General features: G+C 40.4%; 1 protein-coding gene across 1 annotated transcript in view; it reads right to left on the minus strand.

Annotated features, from left to right (window-relative positions):
• Positions 1-3,689: 3,689 nt before the first annotated feature.
• Positions 3,690-19,783, minus strand: part of EPRS1 (glutamyl-prolyl-tRNA synthetase 1) — a 49,922-nt gene continuing 33,828 nt past the window's right edge. The window contains exons 20-30 of the mRNA XM_044449887.1: positions 18,835-19,044; positions 18,409-18,481; positions 17,919-17,998; positions 15,928-16,029; positions 14,767-14,922; positions 14,489-14,686; positions 13,723-13,896; positions 13,058-13,218; positions 10,648-10,726; positions 4,693-4,757; positions 3,690-4,055 (exon numbers count right to left, since the gene is read on the minus strand). Coding sequence (XP_044305822.1) covers positions 3,905-4,055; positions 4,693-4,757; positions 10,648-10,726; positions 13,058-13,218; positions 13,723-13,896; positions 14,489-14,686; positions 14,767-14,922; positions 15,928-16,029; positions 17,919-17,998; positions 18,409-18,481; positions 18,835-19,044 — 1,449 coding nt within the window. The 3' untranslated portion in view covers positions 3,690-3,904. The remainder of the gene's footprint in view (positions 4,056-4,692; positions 4,758-10,647; positions 10,727-13,057; positions 13,219-13,722; positions 13,897-14,488; positions 14,687-14,766; positions 14,923-15,927; positions 16,030-17,918; positions 17,999-18,408; positions 18,482-18,834; positions 19,045-19,783) is intronic.

Genomic DNA, 19,783 nt, shown 5'->3' on the forward strand with positions numbered 1-19,783 from the left:
GTTACATAAGAACAATCCAACATATGATCAGTTCACATGTGTGTTGCTGCTAAGGGTAGCATAGAATGGGTTTTAATCAAAGAATATGTTTTGCTATTTAAAATACTGAAGAACATCAGGGTCTCTGTCAAGGAATCCACTAAAGCAGTCATCTTCTGATTGCTGTTTGTATATTTGCAAGTATTAGCTACGGCTTGGTTAAATGACTCACCATTTTCCTCGTCTTGGTCAACAGAGCCACGGCAGTAACAGCAGTCCATAAAGACAATGTAATTGAGCACATTGAAGAGCAGCCCTACGACCCCAACAATTAGAACGTACAGCGCCTGTTCGGTCTTCTGTGGGTTGAGATATCGCTTCACGGCTTCAATCAGGATGCTGAACATCAGGGCAGTGGCAAAGACAGAATTGCCAAAGGCACCCACCACATCAGCCCTGGGAAAGCCAAAGGTGCTGCTCCTGTGCCATCTGATGCGGCTGAACCGCACGCCAAGCAAGCCGATGATCATGGAGATCAAGTGGGACACCACCGCAAAAGCGTCTGATGCTAGAGAGAGAGAGTTGCCTATGTAGGCTACCGACATTTCTACCAGGAAAAGCAAGAAGCTGATGATGCACATAAATAAAAGCCTGCTGCTTCTTCCCGTATAGCGGCCCATGGCTGAAGCCTTCCTTGTGATCCCTGTGTCTATCAGAAGGGTCCTAATGGCATTAGCAAGAAACGTTTCTGTGGCTCTGCCTTTTTCTTGGCTCAGCTGTTTGTGTCTGGGAGCTAATTTTTATAAGATGCACTAAAACAATAAAACCCGTTTAAAGGCCAATTAAGCAAGAGGTTATCTTGTGAAGGCTGCTATACTAGAAGTGCATAAGGGAGAAGGCTCCGTTCTGTACCCTTTTACACTGGTGACTTATTCTTTATGGCCACCAAGCGATCAAATTAATAAGTGCTTATGTTTATTTCATTGGCTGTAGTGTTACTATTTTAGCCAATAGCAATAGTTCCTCCTGCTTAATGTTTGGCTTAATGTGGCACACAGCCAATACACTTGCTTTATTATATCCAGAAATTAATTGGGTGCTGGGGATGGAAGTGAGCGGGGAGAAGGGCTTGACCTAGGTCAGCCTTCCCAGTGCAGCCCTCGCCAAGCATGTCAAGCCATCACTTCCATAGTCCTCAGCTAACAGCGTTCACTTGTTCGTGGTCAGAGCCTCAGCTACCTTTGCGCAGCCTACATCTGCTAGCAGAAGTTACTGGCAAGGCACCTTTTTAACTTGCAGCACCCGAGATCTCCTGCTTATCAAACCCCCTCCACTCTTCATTCTCAAGACAAGCTCTCCATAAAGAAGTTGGCTTGAAACACAGGGTAACAGTACAGTGGGCTGCTCCACAGGCAAACTCGGGGCACCATCAAGGAGGGATGCCTTGTGAACAAAGTCCTGTATGTACAGATTGGACTCCAAATCCTTGTCCCAAGGCCTTCACTCTCTTCCTCCTTGCTCACATGAACCTTAGGTACTCTTCGTTACCAGGCTTTGATCTGTCACCGCAACCTACCACTCCCCTGGCCCCTCAAGCAGTTCACCTATGACAAGGACATCTCCAACCTGAATCCCAGCTTTGCTGAGAACCCAGCTCTTTGCCCCATCAAGGCACAACTCAAGGAAAAGGTGGAAGTACCCTCAGGCAATGCAATGCTTAACTGATGCTTTGCCTAGCAAATATGGTCGAATGAGCTTCTGCATTTGCAACCATGTATGTGTCAGAGTGGTGAGATCCTCTTTATCCTTGTCTGTGTGCGGATCTTTGGGTTGGGAATTAGTGCCAGCTAAGCATGCGCCCTGCCCATGTCTATAGAACCCTTGTGCACATTTGTGTCTTGTCAGAGTATGTGTGAGTTCATTCAAGTCTGCAAGACAATGTAACACTTGGTTTTTGACAGAAACCTTAAACTGGTAGAAAGCAATTTGAAGGGTTGGTGAGTGCTGCTGCAGATGTTACTGGAAATTTAGGTGCAGTAGTTTACTGGTGCAGAGGTCTATTGTAAGTTTCCTCTGTTGCCAGAACCACACTGACCTAACCAAAAGAAGGGGTGAGGCTATACATGCAATTTAAAAAATTATCCTCATCAGAGCAGGCCACTCTCTGTTTCTGTGCGAGTTCTTGCTCTGAAGAGGCCCTTGGATTAAAAAGAGGCAGGACCAAAACAGTGACTTGGACAGAAGTACAATGGAAAGACTCCAGGCTAGGATGACCACTTAGGCACTATCAGTAAAGAGCAACTGCATTACTAAAAAAAAAAATCTGATACTAATCTGCATAATATGTGAATAGGCAAATTTGTAGGCATGGGGACAGAATGAAAAATAGCTGTAAGTTAAACAAAAATGAAACAGAAATGCAAGACATCTCACCATAGTAGAGAGACTACCCAGCTGCCTGCTCCGTCTGCAGTCTAAATGCTACTCCAATCTGCACTTTACAGTTTTTTGACTTTACACCAGGCAAATACTAGACAGTCAGTCAAACCAAGGGCACCTTCAGACAGAGGATAATTTTCTGATAGGTCTTTGAAATACAGCACTGCCCTCCATTGTAATATTAGTAATGGAACTAAGCGGAGAGACTCAAGATCTAGTAAGGGACTAGAAGTGGTGGGGCAGAAAGTGTGTGGGAGTCCCAGCTTATTCTACAGTGTTATGCATCTGCAAAGGAATCGGATGTCATTCCTTTATAGGAACATCCAACTGAATATGCAAATCAAGCACAGAGACAGAATAAAAATACCTACAAATAGAAAAAAGAGCTTTCAGTGATGTTTGGACTTGAGCATTTCTACCCGTTCTAGGCACCCAGTAACTGGTTTCTGACCACAAAATGCTACAGACAGTGATAGACAGTGATCACAAAATGCTACAGACACTCTTATGCTGTTTCTTCCACAGAATAATTTCTATATTCAAATACTTCTATATGAACTTATTCTGCAGAAAACATGGAAACACTAGTTTTTAAACTGGCATCGTTATTTCTTGATATTAACACTCAAAAGTTTATTCTAGGATATCAAATGCATTACTTGACCAGCAGTATTAAGCAGCCTTTCTCTGACTACGCTTAGTCTTAAGATTATTGATAGCATAGTTATTTTCTACAAATTTGAAACCAATTCATCTTATCTTAGAGGCAAACCTGAGAAAGAATACTGTTCAGAGTATTTTTTGCCATCATGTTTCAAAAGGTCTAATTATATTTTGCAGCCATCATTTCAAGTTTCTTTTCCAGAAAGCAATATTCAGAAAGCAATATTCAGTATTCAGCATTTCAAGTATGAAGAGCTTTTACTAATCCATCAGCCATGGTTCTGCCCGTACACAATATGCTGAAGTTATGCTAACAGAATATGTTGCTAAAAAGGCCACAGTTGAATTTGCATATATTCTAATATTTTTTTTACTATGGAAGAGACCATTTTGCTGTACTCTATGAAAGTTTCTGCCATAATAAATGTGTTAGCCTGTAGATTCTTGGCCGCAATATCTAATATAACTACCTCTCTGGAAATTCATAACAGCTTTTTAAACAAAATTTCAAATATCACATCAAACACATGTCTGCTGCAGGATTTGTTTAACCTTCGTGTATATGTTGCCATTTATTTCTCATGATAAGCAAAAAAGAAGCCAAGCGATAGCTGACAATACATATTTATTATTAGAGATGATGTATACAGAAAAGTCTGAGCATTACTGCTAGTCTGACTGAAGGGCTATGACTCTGTATGGCTTCATTTGTTGCTGTTTTAAAAAGTAACAAAAACCTGGAGAGGATTTGGGAAGATTTCAGTCCTTATTTTAAAAAATTGAGGACTTAAAAGATAAGGAAATGATGTTTCTAGCTAGCAGCTTAGTAACTACGGCCAAAGAGGGTGTAGAACTTGGCAGGGTTCTTGCCACAGACACATTTTGCTCCATTCTGCAGCTCACACAGAGGTTTAAAGGGGATGCAGAGACTTTTTGCTCCCATAGATGGGGCGCCTGGCTCAAGATCTTGATCTCTGAAAAAGAAAACAGGTTTATTTTAATGTTCAGCTCATCTATTATTACTATCAGTCAAATCTCTGAGTTTAAACAGTCTACACTGAAATATCTCACTACATTTACGCTAGACTAGAAGAAGGTGATATGACCTTCCTAACCTGTGTTTCCTTGCACAAATGAAAAAAATAGAATTAATGCCATGCCTTTCACAAAGATTTGTTTGTAGATTTTCAATGAATCACGTACAAGATGAGGAAGCAGCCTGTTGAATCCTAATTAGTGGAAATGCCAGAAAACCATAGATGGATCTGGAGCCAAGAAGTCTTTAGTAGACTGCCCCTTATTAGAACAGTTTGTGCCCCACTTCTGATCCTGCCCTACATTCCCCAGGGACTGACTGCTCATGTACTGGCATTGTAGAAATCTTGCAACTGCCAGTCTCAACGGGAAACGCTCTACAGTTTATAGCTGTTTGCTGAAGTTTTAAAACAAAAGTCCCCACCCTTTCAGACAGATCACACTTGTTTGGAATTGTGTATATTCTCACGTATACTTTTACCTATACCCATGTTAAAGCCCCAGAATACAATGTACTCAACTGGTACATATACATTTGACAAGTTCTGCATATATTTGAAACATAGACACTTTTACCTGGCAGTGGTTTTTTTGATCCAGTCTTCACACTCTATTTCTCCACAGAAAGGAATCTGTACTATCTGAATTAAGAAGGAAAAAGCATGCATTGTTGAATTCATATGATTAGGAAATCTTTCCTTTTAAAACAAGAACTTCTTCCAAAGTTAATAAGCCATGTTATTACTTCACAAATTTTTATTTATTTGTTTAGACAGCTTATATGCCACCCCCTTCGCATAAGCCTTGGGGCGGCTTACGATCATTAAAATCCCACATATAAATACAAAAAATACACAGAATACATAAAATAGTGGAAACAGCCTGGTCAGTTTAAAATCAATAAATAAACCTTAACAATTGTCCCTTTCTGTAAAAAATAAGCTCAAGTATGAAATGTGTCTGATGGACTGCCTTGAAATAAATCAGTTGACAGAATTTTGTGACTCATACCATCTTCTGTTTAACTAGAAGTCAGAAATAAAATTGTTTCTAAGCATTTTCAGTTAAACAGACAGACTCGATCCAGTTTAGTGTCCCCAAATGGAAGAGAAAAGTCAGCACATTCTGTTAAGATTTTTAATATACACGTTTGATGAAAATATAGTCACCCCCTGGTGGTGAAACTCAGTGAGCACTTTATCAGAAAGCTAGAGATTTGAAGAAGGGTAACACAGGCAAATTTAAAGAATATGTTAAAATTATTTCTGTTGAATGATAAAGGGGAAAAATCTCTTTTAATCTACCATTCTGTTTCCCTAAGATTACTATCTACATTTTATAATATTTTTATTCTTAAAATATGCTAGTTTCTTACAATTTTTCAGTCTCCTCCTACACTTCCAAATCCACTCTAAACAGGGGAGGATATGAACCTAAAGCTTACAAGCATATTCTCAGTATTTAACAAAGAAAAAAGCCCCCCTTTTCTCCATTTTTAAAGTACTAGTAAATATTTGTGTTTACAAAGATATGACCCTCTTTCATACACTTATGAAACACGGAAGAGATCTACATCATGCTTCTAAAGATATGTTAGTTAAGTGAGGGAACTGGATTAAATGCATTTATAAAACATACTTGTAATTCTTCTTCCATTCAATATATTTAGTTTAGCTTACATTAAGTCACCTCACTCCAAGGTCATTTTACCAGTTCATAAAATCTCCTTACACAGATTTTCATTACATGTATTTTCTACTTATGGGTTGGATTTAAAATAAGGCTTAAATCCACCACTTGCACAAGTAGAGGACTTCAGTTTGCTTTCCTCTCCCTTGCAACTCTACACACACTTCCCAGATCCTCTATATAGGATTATCCAACCCTGCAGAAGCAGATGGGAGGGTTGTAGGGAGGGAAAATTAATCACACATAGATTTTACAGAAATCAGTGTGAAAAGTTAGTCACACGTAACTAAAGATGCACTGATTTCAATGATACCTTGGATGACTAACTTAGCCCAAATCCACCCTTGTCCGTGCAACGCACCAACATCACATCATACTTAGCATGTTAAGTTAAATAGAAGAATCTCCCTAGCCTAATGATGCGTTAATCCTTGACACTTTTACAGTATAGTTTTGAGAATTCAGAATGCAAGGCTTTCTCTTCAAAACTATTCATTGAATATGTATCTAAAATTATTTCTAGGGCATGTTTAAGAGTAAAATGTTTTAGTTGTCATCTATTTTCTAGAAGCTACTAATTTTAGAAATGGCCACGTTGATGCAGAGCCAAACATGCTTTGCATGCATTGCCCCTTGCTCTCATTTGACAGATGTTACTGGAGTGCAGAATACATGAATAAGTTACTTGTTTGTGGTTGGAGAGCAAATGGGGAAAGCATTGTGTGTTCTTGAACTTCAAGTGACTACTTCAATTTTTCAGTAAAGATGTCCTTTATACTGTTTGTTTTCCAAGTCATAAAGACTTTTTACAGGCATTTTCTACCTTTAAAATGTATCATAACTCAAACCTAGCTTCAACAGTAACACATTTAGCACGTAGGAAAGTTAATAAATTCTCATAATACAGGCTTATTTGAGTGCCCAAGCTTCAGTATCACTTGCTCCATTATGACTTCCACAGATCCTATGTTTGCTGACAGAAGAAACACGTTGAAACCCTGAGTTTCCTGTAAGAGAGCCCACTATCGTGAGGAGTGGGTACAGCTTTCAGGAACTCAAGTCCTCAGGCCAAAAATCTTGGTTAGTTGACTTGCCTAGTTAAACAACAGAATTTATGTGACTATCAAAGAAAAAAGTGTATGAAGGAATTAAATTTATTTAAAAAAGCAATGAATAACATTGAACTAGTAGGTGTTCAATTCCTCTCAAGAGTTTAACAGCAAAAGCACTGGCAGATTACATGAAAACTCTGTTCCTGGGACTCCATTCAGTGGACTGTGTGGCAGTGGCTGAAAGGAGCAGGGTGGAAAATACTAAACCTGTTTCTAAAGCCTAGTTAATTTGAAGACAAACAGCAATAGGATGCTTATGCTGGAGCTATATATTTAAAATGCTACACTGTTACATGTTGCTTCTTCTACATATCATGGAAGTAACCCATTTAAAGGGCAGGCTTGTAAGACATATTAACCCCCTGGGAATTGTACTGACTCACATCACAACAAGGAACTCTTTTAATTTTGGGCTTGACCACTGCTTGGTGTGGTGCCAAGGTTAAGAAAATATGTTCAGCCACAGTAGATTATTTGAATCCTACTACAAGCCATGGCTAACTGAGTAGCTTACCCCGGAGGGCTTATAAACTGGGCTGGGACACCGCTGTAGGTTTTTTTGCTGTCTGAACCCAATTTTTTATTATTACCATAATCATTATTATATTTTACCATTTTATTTCATTTCTATACTACCCATAGCCAAAGCTCTCTCGGTGGTTAGAATCATAACAAAATAGGTCAGTCTGCCAAAGGTTGCTCTGCATTAATCAGATGCATCAATAGAACTGTAGAACCAACAGACATGGCATAAAACATTCTTGTAAACATAGATATTAGTTTATTGCATAATTCATAGTGCTTGATTGTTCTTTCCTATCAGTACCAATAACCTCTGGTCACTCTACATCTCTGTATGCACTTGATGGCCTCTACTTAAATCAGATAGAGAGTTCTTTGACGCAAGCAACATGTCCTTTGATCTGCCACACATTAGTTATATTGTTTTCTAATTATTTTACAGTTATTCTCATTGAAAGAATTACAGTACCTGATCTACCATTCAACTTGCTTTATTTATTAGGTGTGGCAGGGCAGTTTTCTGCTGGAACAGCAGCATGGCTGAGTTTAAGTGTCTGTCTTAACCATTTGAGTGGCAGCTTCCATTTCATACTTGCTTGGCGAACACAAAGAGAACTTAGTGCCAGCTCATATACTATCCTTTGGTACAGCTGACATGACAAACCTTTTGCCACAGATCATATTAGCTCCAGTGCCAAAATACAAGGCAGAATCAGTAGTCCTGATAGAAAAAGAACTATTTAGCGACGCTAACTATGAGGGAAAACTTTCAGCAGTGACAGCTGCAATCTGTATACTATAACTGAGCATATGAGACTGAAGCTTTTTTAAAACAACAGCAATGCAAAAACTTTGGATTATGCTACAGGACATACAAATGCAAACTTTAGGTCACATGAAGGAATTCTGATTAAACAATAAACAACGAGAATTCAATTATTCTTTGACAATCCTCAAGATTAAATGCTTGCTTTCAGTAGAAGCTATGAATCCTGCAGTCCTTGAATTAATGTATATTGATAAAGTATACTTACGAATGGGGAAAATTCAAATAACATAGCAACCTGCCTTGTGATTAATAGCTAGGCAGTGTGGTTTGTTTGCAGAACAACTCACTGTGTGCCCAGCAAGTCACTAAATACACCATGGGTTGTTCTCCCCCAACTTCCACTCAGGCTTCCAGACAGTATCCCAAGGTCTCTAGCCTTCCCCATATCCACTCTGTGATCTGTGCTCTTTTTACTCCATCTCCCATAATACTAGAACCCAGCGTGATCCCACAAAGCTGACTGGTGGGAGCCTACATGCTTTCTCTCCTCCTTATGTTTCCTCGGAGGAGAATGAGAGGAATGCTTTCCATCAGGACTGGCCAAGTCCCCTTCAGATGGGCGAGAGGGGGCACTTTTGCAGGACCCTGGAGCCACAGAGGAGCCGGTATCAGCTGAGACCTGCTTCATGGCGACCAAGGCTTGGTCCCACAACATCTTGCTCAGACTATTTTCTCGGTTTTTCTGAGCCTGCCTAGTAAATGATTGGCAGTGGCTGCACTTGTCAGTTCTATGTCCCTCTCCCAGGCAGAGGAGACATAGGGTTTGCAGGTCCGTGGGAGACATTTTTGCTCCGCACTGAGTGCACTTGCGGAAAGCCACCCGCTGTGCCATCGAGAGGAGGAGGTGGAAAGTACAGTGGAAAGGAGAGAGGTAAAGCTCAAGGTGAAGAAGATAGAAGGGCTTTTTTAAAATTTAGAGAGTGGTGGGAGGAAGGGGAAAGGATATAAAGGAAGGGTTCAGTAAGGGTAGCAAACAATGGGTAAAGGGTTTTAGATCGAGAAGGGGTAAAACGAAGTTATACATTTAGAATTATCAGAAAGAGTAAAGTAGTTGCGAAAAGATGAGGAGACAAGCAAAAAGGCTCAAGGCACGGCAAACGGCGGTCATGAGCAGACTGGCGAAGGGGCAGGCACTCCGCCCATTTATACTGGGAAGGTGAAGTGCCCACCAAAAACTATTAAAGCTCTTAAATCTTCCCAGCAACAAGCACTGCACAGGCACAGCGCCCATATATGTGTGATGCACAGAGAACACGATGAAGAACACTAGAGCCCAGCGTGATTCCACAAAGCTGACTGGTAGGAGGTTTGGGACAGATAAAAGGAAGTACTTCTTCACGTAGTGAATATGGAATTCGCTGCCCTGGGGAAGTGGTGATGACCACCAATTTGGATGGCTGTAAAATGGAATTGGACAGATTCATGAGGGAGGAGGCTATCCATGGCTACTAGCCCTGCTGGTTATATGTGCCACCTTCTTTACCAGAGGTGGCACGCCTGCATTCACCAGTTGCTGAGGCGCTTGGGCAGGTAGAGGTCTTGCATCCATCGTGCTTGAGGGATCCTGTGAGCAGCTGGTTTGCCACCATGTGTACGGAGTGCTGGCCTAGATGAACATTTGGGCTGATTCATTATGGCTTTTCTTATGTTCTTATGTAACTTTTCTTTTTCAGAGATTCCAGAAAGCACTGCCTGTCCTTTGGAGTTGCATAAGTATGGCCTTCCGCCTTTCTGATATATGCAATCTTGTCTGGTACATTGCCTTCTCAGTTATAGCTGTCAAATGGTACCAGAGTAATGAGGCAAGATTGGATGCAGGCTATACTGCAAACAGCTGACAGGTGTGAAGTGCCTAGCTTTGAAGTGGAAAGCACCAGCAAGCAAGAGTAAACCCATGAAAGTAAGTGCATCCAAAGGGGGTGGGCTGCCAACTTCCACCTTAGCAAGGCAATCCTCTGGGTTTTAAGTGTAATGCTGGAACTTCTTACTTTCCTCCACTGGGATACTTTCCAAGTCTCTATCTAGCCCAGAAACAGGAGAGATTAAGGCCATCTCCTTTCTGCAGCTACTTCTCAGAGCAGTTACTGTGTCAACGTTGTCAGCTGTCAAAAAAGAACCTTCAGAAGGTTGCTGGGCAAGATAGATTAAGTAGGGACACCATGAAGGGCAACATCACTCAGTCCATCCTGCAAACTCTAACAAGGTTTTAAAGTGACTGATACATTTTTACCCTTTAATATGAAAATATATGCACATTTCATGGTTGGGAAATAAATCAAAGAGAAATAGATCACAAATCTTTCGGACTAATCATGCACAGCATTGCCCCATAAGGCTTTTATGTGTGCATGCACTTTAATCAAAATACCAGTTCCTCACCTTTCCTGAATCCAGCTCATTCTGAAACTGCTCCATAGTATTTGCCACCACCATATGACTCTTAAGGTCTTCAGCAGCTCTAAAAGGAAGAAATTTAGTCATGCAAAGTGATAACAAAACTATGGGTATGCATACACATATCACAGACTGTGATAATTGTTACAGACAATCCAGGTGTTTTTTCTACCAGGTACAGAAGGAGAAGGGTGAGGGGTGGACTACATTTCTTGACTTAACAAAAGTGAAGTTTCAGGGACTGACCTTCTAGAAGATTTTTCACAGGTTAGGATATTCAATGCCAATCTTGACAAGCACAAAGTTATTTCCCAACTTTTTTTACTCAGTAGTTTTACTCTATTTTTCTTTAAAAGTGGCAATTATAAAGGTGTAGTAATTCAAAGCAGATTTTTGTCTAAACTGAAAAAACTCCCAAGACTACAAACCTAAACTTTCTTAATTGGAAGTTAGTGCATTTTAGCTGTAAATAAAAATACTTAAGATTGGTCTATAAGCAAAGTACTCTGTTGTTTGTTAATGTCATTATAAACATAGGGCAGGATCCAGAGAACTGCACGACTCATTCCATGTGCCCAAGGTGACTTTTGAGTTTTTGGGCACTGAACAACAACCATAACATAGTTCTTTTAAAATTGGGTGAAATTGTTTAGTAGGCACACTTGAATCCTTGGGCAGATCTAAAGAAGCTCCTGTATCTCCATCAGAGTATGAACATAAGCCTCATGGTATTTTATTGTAGCATAAGCTTTTATGACTATAGATCACTTTAAAAGACACTTGATTCTATTTATTTAGTAGATTCTATATATTTAGTAGATTTGGTAAAAGAATAAAACTGAAAATATAAGAATTGGCTAATGTTGGGATATTCTATGTCAGTTGTCAAAGGAGTGAGTAACTTCTCTTATTGATTGCATGCTTGGGTTACATCAAAGAGCAAATGTGACTATGTTGTTGACTTTTTGATTTGTTAGCAACAAAACTGACACCCTATATTTCTACCTGTTAGAAAAATCTGAGGTGGTTGGAGTACATTGTGAAGAAAATGACAGGAAGGCAGGAAATAAAGGCAGAAATAAAAGCCTAGTTCCATTCAACTGTAACAACTAGTCTTCTCTGCACAATCAATTGGGTAATCAACGGCTACTAGCCAGGATGGTTGCATGGTGCTTCCAGGACCCGAAGGCTTGGAAATACCTGTTGCTGGAGAACAACAGTACGAAAAGGCTACTGCTGCCCTGCCCTGCTTGTAGGCTTCCCAGAAACATCTGGTTGATGCTGAATTATTTAGAGCTTTGCTCTTAGGTGTTTATTTATTATTAAACTTGTATACCACTAAATTGGCCTAAAGGTTCTCTGAGTGGATTACGATAAAAAGGCATTATAACAATAAAAACGATCAATTGAAACACACAACCATAAAAAAAGAAAAAGCAATAGCACAAAACAGTACACAGCTGAGGGATAACAATTTAAAACAGTATACATTAAAACAATTCTGCTAAAATTAGCAAATGAAAACAGTTATTAAAATGTCTAGAAAATAAAGTTGTTTTTGCCTGGCACTGAAAAGATTGTAACAAGGGATTATAACAAGATGAACTGCTTTTGGGAGGGTATTCTGTAAGTTTATACTAATGTTCTCCTATGCCTTTTATGGCATCCAGTCCTCTCACTTCCAGGCAAATAGATAGGAAGAAATGGAGGTAGTAACAGATTTTATTTTCCTGGACTCCAAGATCACTGCAGACAGTGACTACAGCCAAGAATTAAAGACGCTCGATCCTGGAGAGGAAAGCTATGGCAAATCTAGACAGCATACTAAAAAGTAGGGAGATCACCTGCCAACAAAAGTGCATATAGTCAAGGCTATGGTTTTCCCAGTTGCAATGTACAGCTGTGAAAGTTGGACGATAAGGAAGGCTGAGCGCCGAAGAATTGAGGCCTTTGAATTGTGGTGCTGGAGAAGACTCCTGCGAGTCCCTTGGACGGCTAGGTGATCAAACCGGTCAGTGCTAGAGATCAACCCTGACTGCTCTTTAGAAGGCCAGATACTAAAGCTGAAACTCAAATACTTTGGCCACTTAATGAGAAGGAGAAGAGCCTAATGCTGGGAACAATTGAGGGCAAAAGAAGAAGGGGATGGCAGAGAATGAGGTGGCTGGATGGAGTCACTGAAGCAGTCAGTGTGAGCTTAGGTGGACTCCAGGGGATGGTGGAGAACAGGAAGGCCTGGAGGAATGTTGTCCATGGGGTTGCGATGGGTCGGACACGACTTCGCGACTAACAACGCCTTTGGAAACAGATGAAGTAGAAGACAAATTATTGAAGCATATATTCTATTAAATGTGTCAGTTACTGAAAAGAGAAAATGGGTTTCCCCATGTTTAACCTGTTGTAAAGGTTTGTGTGGATATCCTCCAGAACACGTCTAAGCTGGTCCACTGCTTCACTTTCAGCAAATGTAGACTTCTCTCCTGTGTCTCTTCTAACAGCTACAAACTGATGATTCTTCATATCTCGTGGCCCCACTTCAAGCCTAACTGGAACGCCCTAAGAAGTAATAGGTAATTAAGAGAATGTTGTGTGGCTCTTTACATGTCTGCATTACTTACACAGAACACAGCTACTTAAGGGAAGGTAATTCCCCTAAGCGCTTGATAATTTTGAGGACACTCTCACGAAATATTTTTGAAAATTATTCCATATGCCAACCAAGTGCAAATCAAAGAATCCTAAGGACACTGTCCCAATATGGAAGTATCTTAAATGTTTTATTCATACCTATAAAAACATTTTATTCTTTCCTAGTCTTAGAAGTAAGGTAACATGTGGCAGAGAGTGTATAATGAGAGGTGGAATCACATGGCCACTCTGGATTTGATGATTTGTCAGAAAACACAGATACAACAAAAGATGGCATGTACTTATGGAAGAAGTTCACAGGTGGTAAGGTATACTGATTTCTTCCTTTTATGTTCCATGCATGTCACAAACACTGAGCAAACTGACAATAATGAATCAGTCAAAAGAGAGAAAAACTGAAACAATGTTTACCTTAAGTTCCCAGTGATTGAATTTCCAGCCTGGTGAATAGTTATCTCTCAAGTCCGCTCTCACACGGAGGTTAGCAGTGAGTAGTCGCTTACAATATTCATTACACTTTGTCATCAGGGCCTCTCTGTCTTCTTCCGAAAGTGAATTAGTGATGCCACATGGAATAACGACAACCTGAATAATGATGCAGAAGTTATACAATTAGATGCTTCAATGTCTGCAGAATAATAAGATGCAGGCACTAAATTTGGGGATGCTTTTTAAGTAATCATTTTCAAACCCAACTGTCCAAGAGTTGAGGAAAACTACAAGACTGCTTGATTTGAAGGGAAGAAATACCAAACACTCAGAGGGATAGGACTACTTCTCAGTGTTTTTCAATAGACTTTGATGATGTAAGGAGAAAAACAGTCAAATGTTATAACTGGATAACAATGGCAGACAGGTCTGACACACAGAACTGACAAAGCTCTTTGAAGACATCCTCAGGCTTTTTGTATGACGGTAACAACAGTATCATCTCGCTTCCCCTCCACACATCTTCAACAGATTGTCAGAAAAAAGCAGGTGCTGCACAAAGCAACTCAGTGGGTTGCATCCAGGTAAAATTAGTTGCACTTAGGTCTCACTGAAATTATTAACTTAGGCCAAGAGGATTTAAGAACAATTCACTAATCTAGATGGGTGTCTCCCTCCTTTCTGGAAAATAGGAAAGAACAAGAATGGGAGGAGAAGATAAACTGGGATTAGCAACAATTTTACTCACCTGAACACCAGCTACCCTGGGTGGCAGTACCAAACCCATATTATCTCCATGAATCATGGTCATTACACCAATGGTTCGAGTAGTGATTCCCCAAGAGTTCTGGTAAGCAAATTGCTTCTCCCCTGGTATTCTGGGATCTTCAAAGACTATCTCAAACATCTTTGAAAAATTCTGTCCCAAGTGATGTGATGTTGCTCCCTAAAATACAGCAAAAGTTTGGTTCAGTCCAGATACCTTATGTTTATTAAAATAGTATTTAAAAGCATATTAATGTATACCTGGATAGCTCGCCCACTTGCAGAAATAAATGCTTCAACAGTGGTTGTATAATCTCCTCCTGCAAATTTCTCTTTTTCTGTCTTTCTTCCTTTCACAATTGGAATTGCAAGCAGTTCTTCATACACTCGAGCATACAGATCAAGAATCTGTAATACCTGGAAGCAGTAATAAAATTAATTTTAAAAGATTAAAAGTTAGAAAACTTAGCACTTACTTTAAATTTGGTTTAAACGTGGTATCCTACAAAAGCCAAGAATCCACAATTTATTACAAAGTGCTAACAAGAACAGGAAACAACTCAATGGCATTTAATGAAATCACTGTACATCCTTCTGTGGAAAAACTAAGTCTAAAAGCATTCAACATGGCATGCCCAAAAGTCACAATGTATCCTTCTTGGTAAGAGATTTACTGGTTTTTGTCCCTGGAACAATTATCCTAAAATACAAAGCAGATTCTCTTTACCTAATATAAACAGGAAATTATGCACAACACAAAGTTGTTAGTTTGTTAAAACTACTTCTCAAATAGCTCAGTAATATTTATCTATTTATTTTTCTATTGTCCTGGAGGGAGTTAAACCAACTCCCCTATGGGGAAAGATTACAATAACTATGCTTGTTTAGCTTAGAAAAATGGCAAAGGCAAATAAGGGGAGGCAAGATAGAAGTGTTTTAAATTATGCATAGTGTGGAGAAAGTGGAGATGGAGACATTTTTCCCCCTCTCCCATACTAATAGAACCAGGAACCTTGAAACTGCTTGGTTCGTGATTCAGGACAAATAGAAGAACGGACTTCTTCACACTGCACATAATTACACAGTATTTTCTATACTGCCACAGGAAATAGTGATGGCCACCAATCTGCATAGCTTTAAAGAGGGACTGACAACTTCAAAGAGGAGAAGGCTATCAATGGCTACTAGCCCTATGGGCTACTTGTGTCATCAGAGATGGCATGCCTACATACATCAGTTGCTGAGGAGCTTGGGCAAATGGAACTCTTTCACTAATCCTGCCCGAGGGATTCTGTGGGCACCTGGTTTGCCACTGTTTGAATAGAGTAGTAGACTGAATGAACCGCTGGTACGATCGTATGTCCTCTGAAAACATGGGAAGATGAATAATGTAATTTATCAAAATCATTCAGCATGTTTTACCTCTTCTGCTGCTTCTTCATAAGTTGAGAATGCTGTGTGTCCCTCCTGCCACAAGAATTCGCGAGTACGCAAGAAAGGCTGTGGATGTTTGAATTCCCAACGCTTCAAGACAAAAACCCAAGAAAGTCCATCATGCAAACTTACAATCATCATCAACCAGTTTACTTTCAAAACAAGTTTAATGTTGCCCAGAACTGTTTTTAATAATGAATCAAACTTTATTAATTCAAAGCCATACGGATTTTACTTGTTAATAAACTATTCACAAAATGAAGTCAAAGATTATTCGATTTAAGCATATTATCTAATTATTTGAATTACATTTTGATTTTAGCATATTTTCATATTCAGAAGATACTATTTATTTTACATATGTTGATTTTGTGAACTGCCTAGAGAACTTCAGCTACTGGGTAGTATAGAAATGTAATAAATAAATTGTTATTATGCTCCATCAAGTCATCTCTGACTTATGGGGACCATAGGAATGAATGCCCTCCAAAATGTCTTATCCTTGACGGTCCTCTTTTCAAGATTTGGGCAGCTCCAGGGCTCCATCTGCTGGTTTAGCACCAGAATAACGATCCTAGTAATTGCATGAATGATTGTTTGTTTTTTTTATATCCTGCCTTTTTCCTACAAAGGGCTCAAGGCAGCTTACATCATTCTCTTCCTCCATCTTATCCCCACAACAACAACCCTGTGAGGTAGGTTGGGCTGAGAGTCTGTGACTGGCCCAAAGTCACCCAGTTGGCTCCATGGCTGAGCGGGGACTAGAACCCAGGTCGTCTGAGTCCCAGTCCCATGCTTTTAACCACTATACCACACTGGCTCTACATTAGTTCCAGACTGTTGTAACTGACAGGGCTTTGACAAGCACCATTTGGGAGCCCTGGGGGAATAACTATAAGAGCAGGCTCTTTCCTCCAGAAGCTGTCTCAGCTACATCATCTTTCAGTATTTTGCAGCTAGTTCTTGCATCTTTTTCTCTTCCTGCTTTGCCTTGCCCGGGTCCCCTGCCTCTCCCACTCTGCTTAGTTATTCCAAGGTACCTGACCCTTCTTGTGTTGTCTCTCTGGTTTGTGACCACTCTCCTGTGTGACTATGTTATTGCCTATCAGACACTACTGTGCCTTGCTTTGTTACCTGTTTTTGGCTCTGACCTTGGACTGGTGTGATGCTGACTCTGGACATGTTATTGGACTCTGAACTCTGTGAACTTGGACTACTGGACTCTGAACTTGTGCTGTCTTGACTCCTGTTGCCTGGGTCCTGGTGCATATGCCTGGTGCCCTGCCTCCCATGCCCTGGACCCTTGCAATTTGCTCTGCATCCTGACCCAAGCTGCCATGAAGCAAGTAGTTTGACCCAGCAGTACCTCTGCCAAGCTGTTTTTCCAGATAGCAAAAGGACTTGCTAGGCTTTATTAATCAGTGTTAGCTACCAATAGTGAATACAGTGCTGAACTGGCTCTCCAGCCTTTGAAATGGGCAGTGTTCAGCTGCAGATGTGCAGCAATATTCTACTGCTTGGCAGCTGATTCTGAGTGTAATGAAGCAGTCCAGCGGTTCCATTTCTATACTGGGTTAAATCCTGCCATCAAGAATGAAGTGGTCAGGTGAACCCTTCAGCAGGTTTAGCAGAATTCATTGTATTGTCTATTCATGTCAAGATCCAATCATCGGAGCAGGACAGAGAGCCTTGAGCCTCTCAGTTTGAGAAGCTGCAAGACTGAGGGAGCTGGAGCCAGCTACACCCAGTACCACCTTGCAGCCAGAGCCTATGTGATACCATAAAGAACACGCTATTGGCAATGCCAGTGGGATTAAGCTAATTTTCACAGGAAAGCCTTGCATGCAGTTTCCACAGGAAACTCTACTGGGGATGTGCTAGAGCGGCTTTTCTTTGTGCAACATAATTTACATTAGCAACTATGCTCTGCTGGATAACACCCACTCTGTACTTAGCTGCTTAATACAACCTGTACTTACCACAACATTACACCACTGATTGAGTTTGATTGGCAGATCCCTGTGTGACTGAATCCATTTTGCATAGGCAGGATACATTACTATAACATAAGGGAAAAAAAGAATATGTTCTGAAATCATGCAACTAATCTTACAACTGTTTGTTCCGAAAGCCTGATTTCATAGTAGCTTTTGTTCACAATAATAAAGAAGTAACAGTGTAGATTAAGCACTGACAAGTAAAAAAAACTAAGGTTTTAGAAGCAAAAATTAAATAGGATGAAGAGTTGGATCTGTGCTTGGATGGATGTATTCTAAGGATGACCAGGTCCAGATGCAACCTGTATTTTCCATCCCATTTGTCTTCCTTTTAACAAACTATTTAGTCTTTTCTACTTTACATATTTCCAGTTAATGACCAAATCCGGAAGCCAACATCATGAGTTTGTAGTCAATCCTTGAAAGGGAAATGTTTAGCTACTATGTTTTACTATCAAGCCTTAAATGTTACCTGTCTCACTAGTAGGACGCACAGCTATTGGTTCAGCTAGCTCTGTTTTTCCAGACCTTGTAACCCATGCAACCTAAAATCAACATAAACAAAACATCATTTTAATATATATTTCATATCACTCCTGTTAATGTAGGAAGTACAATTTTGTTTGAGTATAAACATATTTAACTGCATGCATTATTGCTTTCACAGTTACCCACCGAGAGCCTGCAGAGAGCAGCACTCTAGAACACACACAGGGCTCCTAGGCATACCAACCCCTCTCCACCCAATTCATTGTCAGAGGGTGCCTTTCACAGAACACATGCAGCTATCTTTAACTGTGCCACATGCACAAACTCTGCATTTAATTTACAACCAGTGCTTAAATGTCTGCAAACAAACAGCACGCAATGTTCAAATTCACAGAATATCAATATTTACCTCTGGAGCAAAATCAGCAATGTGCGTCTTCTCCTTTTCTAAAGCAGCCTGAGACACGAACATAGGAAAGTAGCAGTTTTCCACACCAAGTTTCTTGATTTCACTATCAAAGAAGTCCTTGATGGCTTCCCAGACAGAAAAAGCCCACGGACGGAGAATGTAGCACCCGCTCACATCATAGTATTCAATCATCTCTGACTTTGTGATCACCTTTACAAGGAAACAGGAATACGTCTGTGTTATTGGAAGAATGTTGCTGACTGAAAAGAGAAATGCTTAGCTACTGTGATTAAAGTAAGATTAAATACAGATGCAGACTGTGGGCCAAATCAGAGGTCTGGCCTATGGAGCCTCCTTGGGTTGCTTGTGTTCCAAGCACCACCACCTGGAGGAATTGCTGGTGTTTCCAAGGTCAGGTGGCTGACCCTGGGAGGTGCAGCCACGCTTTCCCTTGGCTTGGGACAGTCCTGGTCAGACAAAGGTGGTACAGGGAGGGGCAGCCAGCTCTGCCGGGGCTCCTTCTCCATGGAGGGAGAGAAAAGCGTGAGGCCAAGGGCAATGATAGCATTAGGCATGGCCATGTCCTCCGACCTCATCTGGCCCACCAAGGGCTCAATGTGGGATAATTTGGCACCTCTCCCCCCTCAAATCAGACACCTCTGTACCAGAGAAAAGCAAACAGAAAAGATGAAAGGGTAAACGGAGGGAAGATGGAAGCATCCAATGAAATAGTTGTCACATTTTATTTATTTAACATTTCTCTATCCCACCCTTCTTCCTTCAAGAAACTCAAGGCAGCTTACATAATCCTCCTCCTCCTCTCAACCTTATCTTTGCAACAACCCTGTTTTGTTATAACAAAATCAGAGTTACATATATTCCATTGATGTAAATGGAACTGTGTATTGAACTGCAACCCATGTATGAGACTACAGCAACAACTCTTATC

This window comes from Varanus komodoensis, unplaced genomic scaffold (assembly GCF_004798865.1).
Source record: "Varanus komodoensis strain SLA01 unplaced genomic scaffold, ASM479886v1 scaffold1, whole genome shotgun sequence".
NCBI classification, from domain to species: Eukaryota; Metazoa; Chordata; class Lepidosauria; order Squamata; family Varanidae; genus Varanus; species Varanus komodoensis.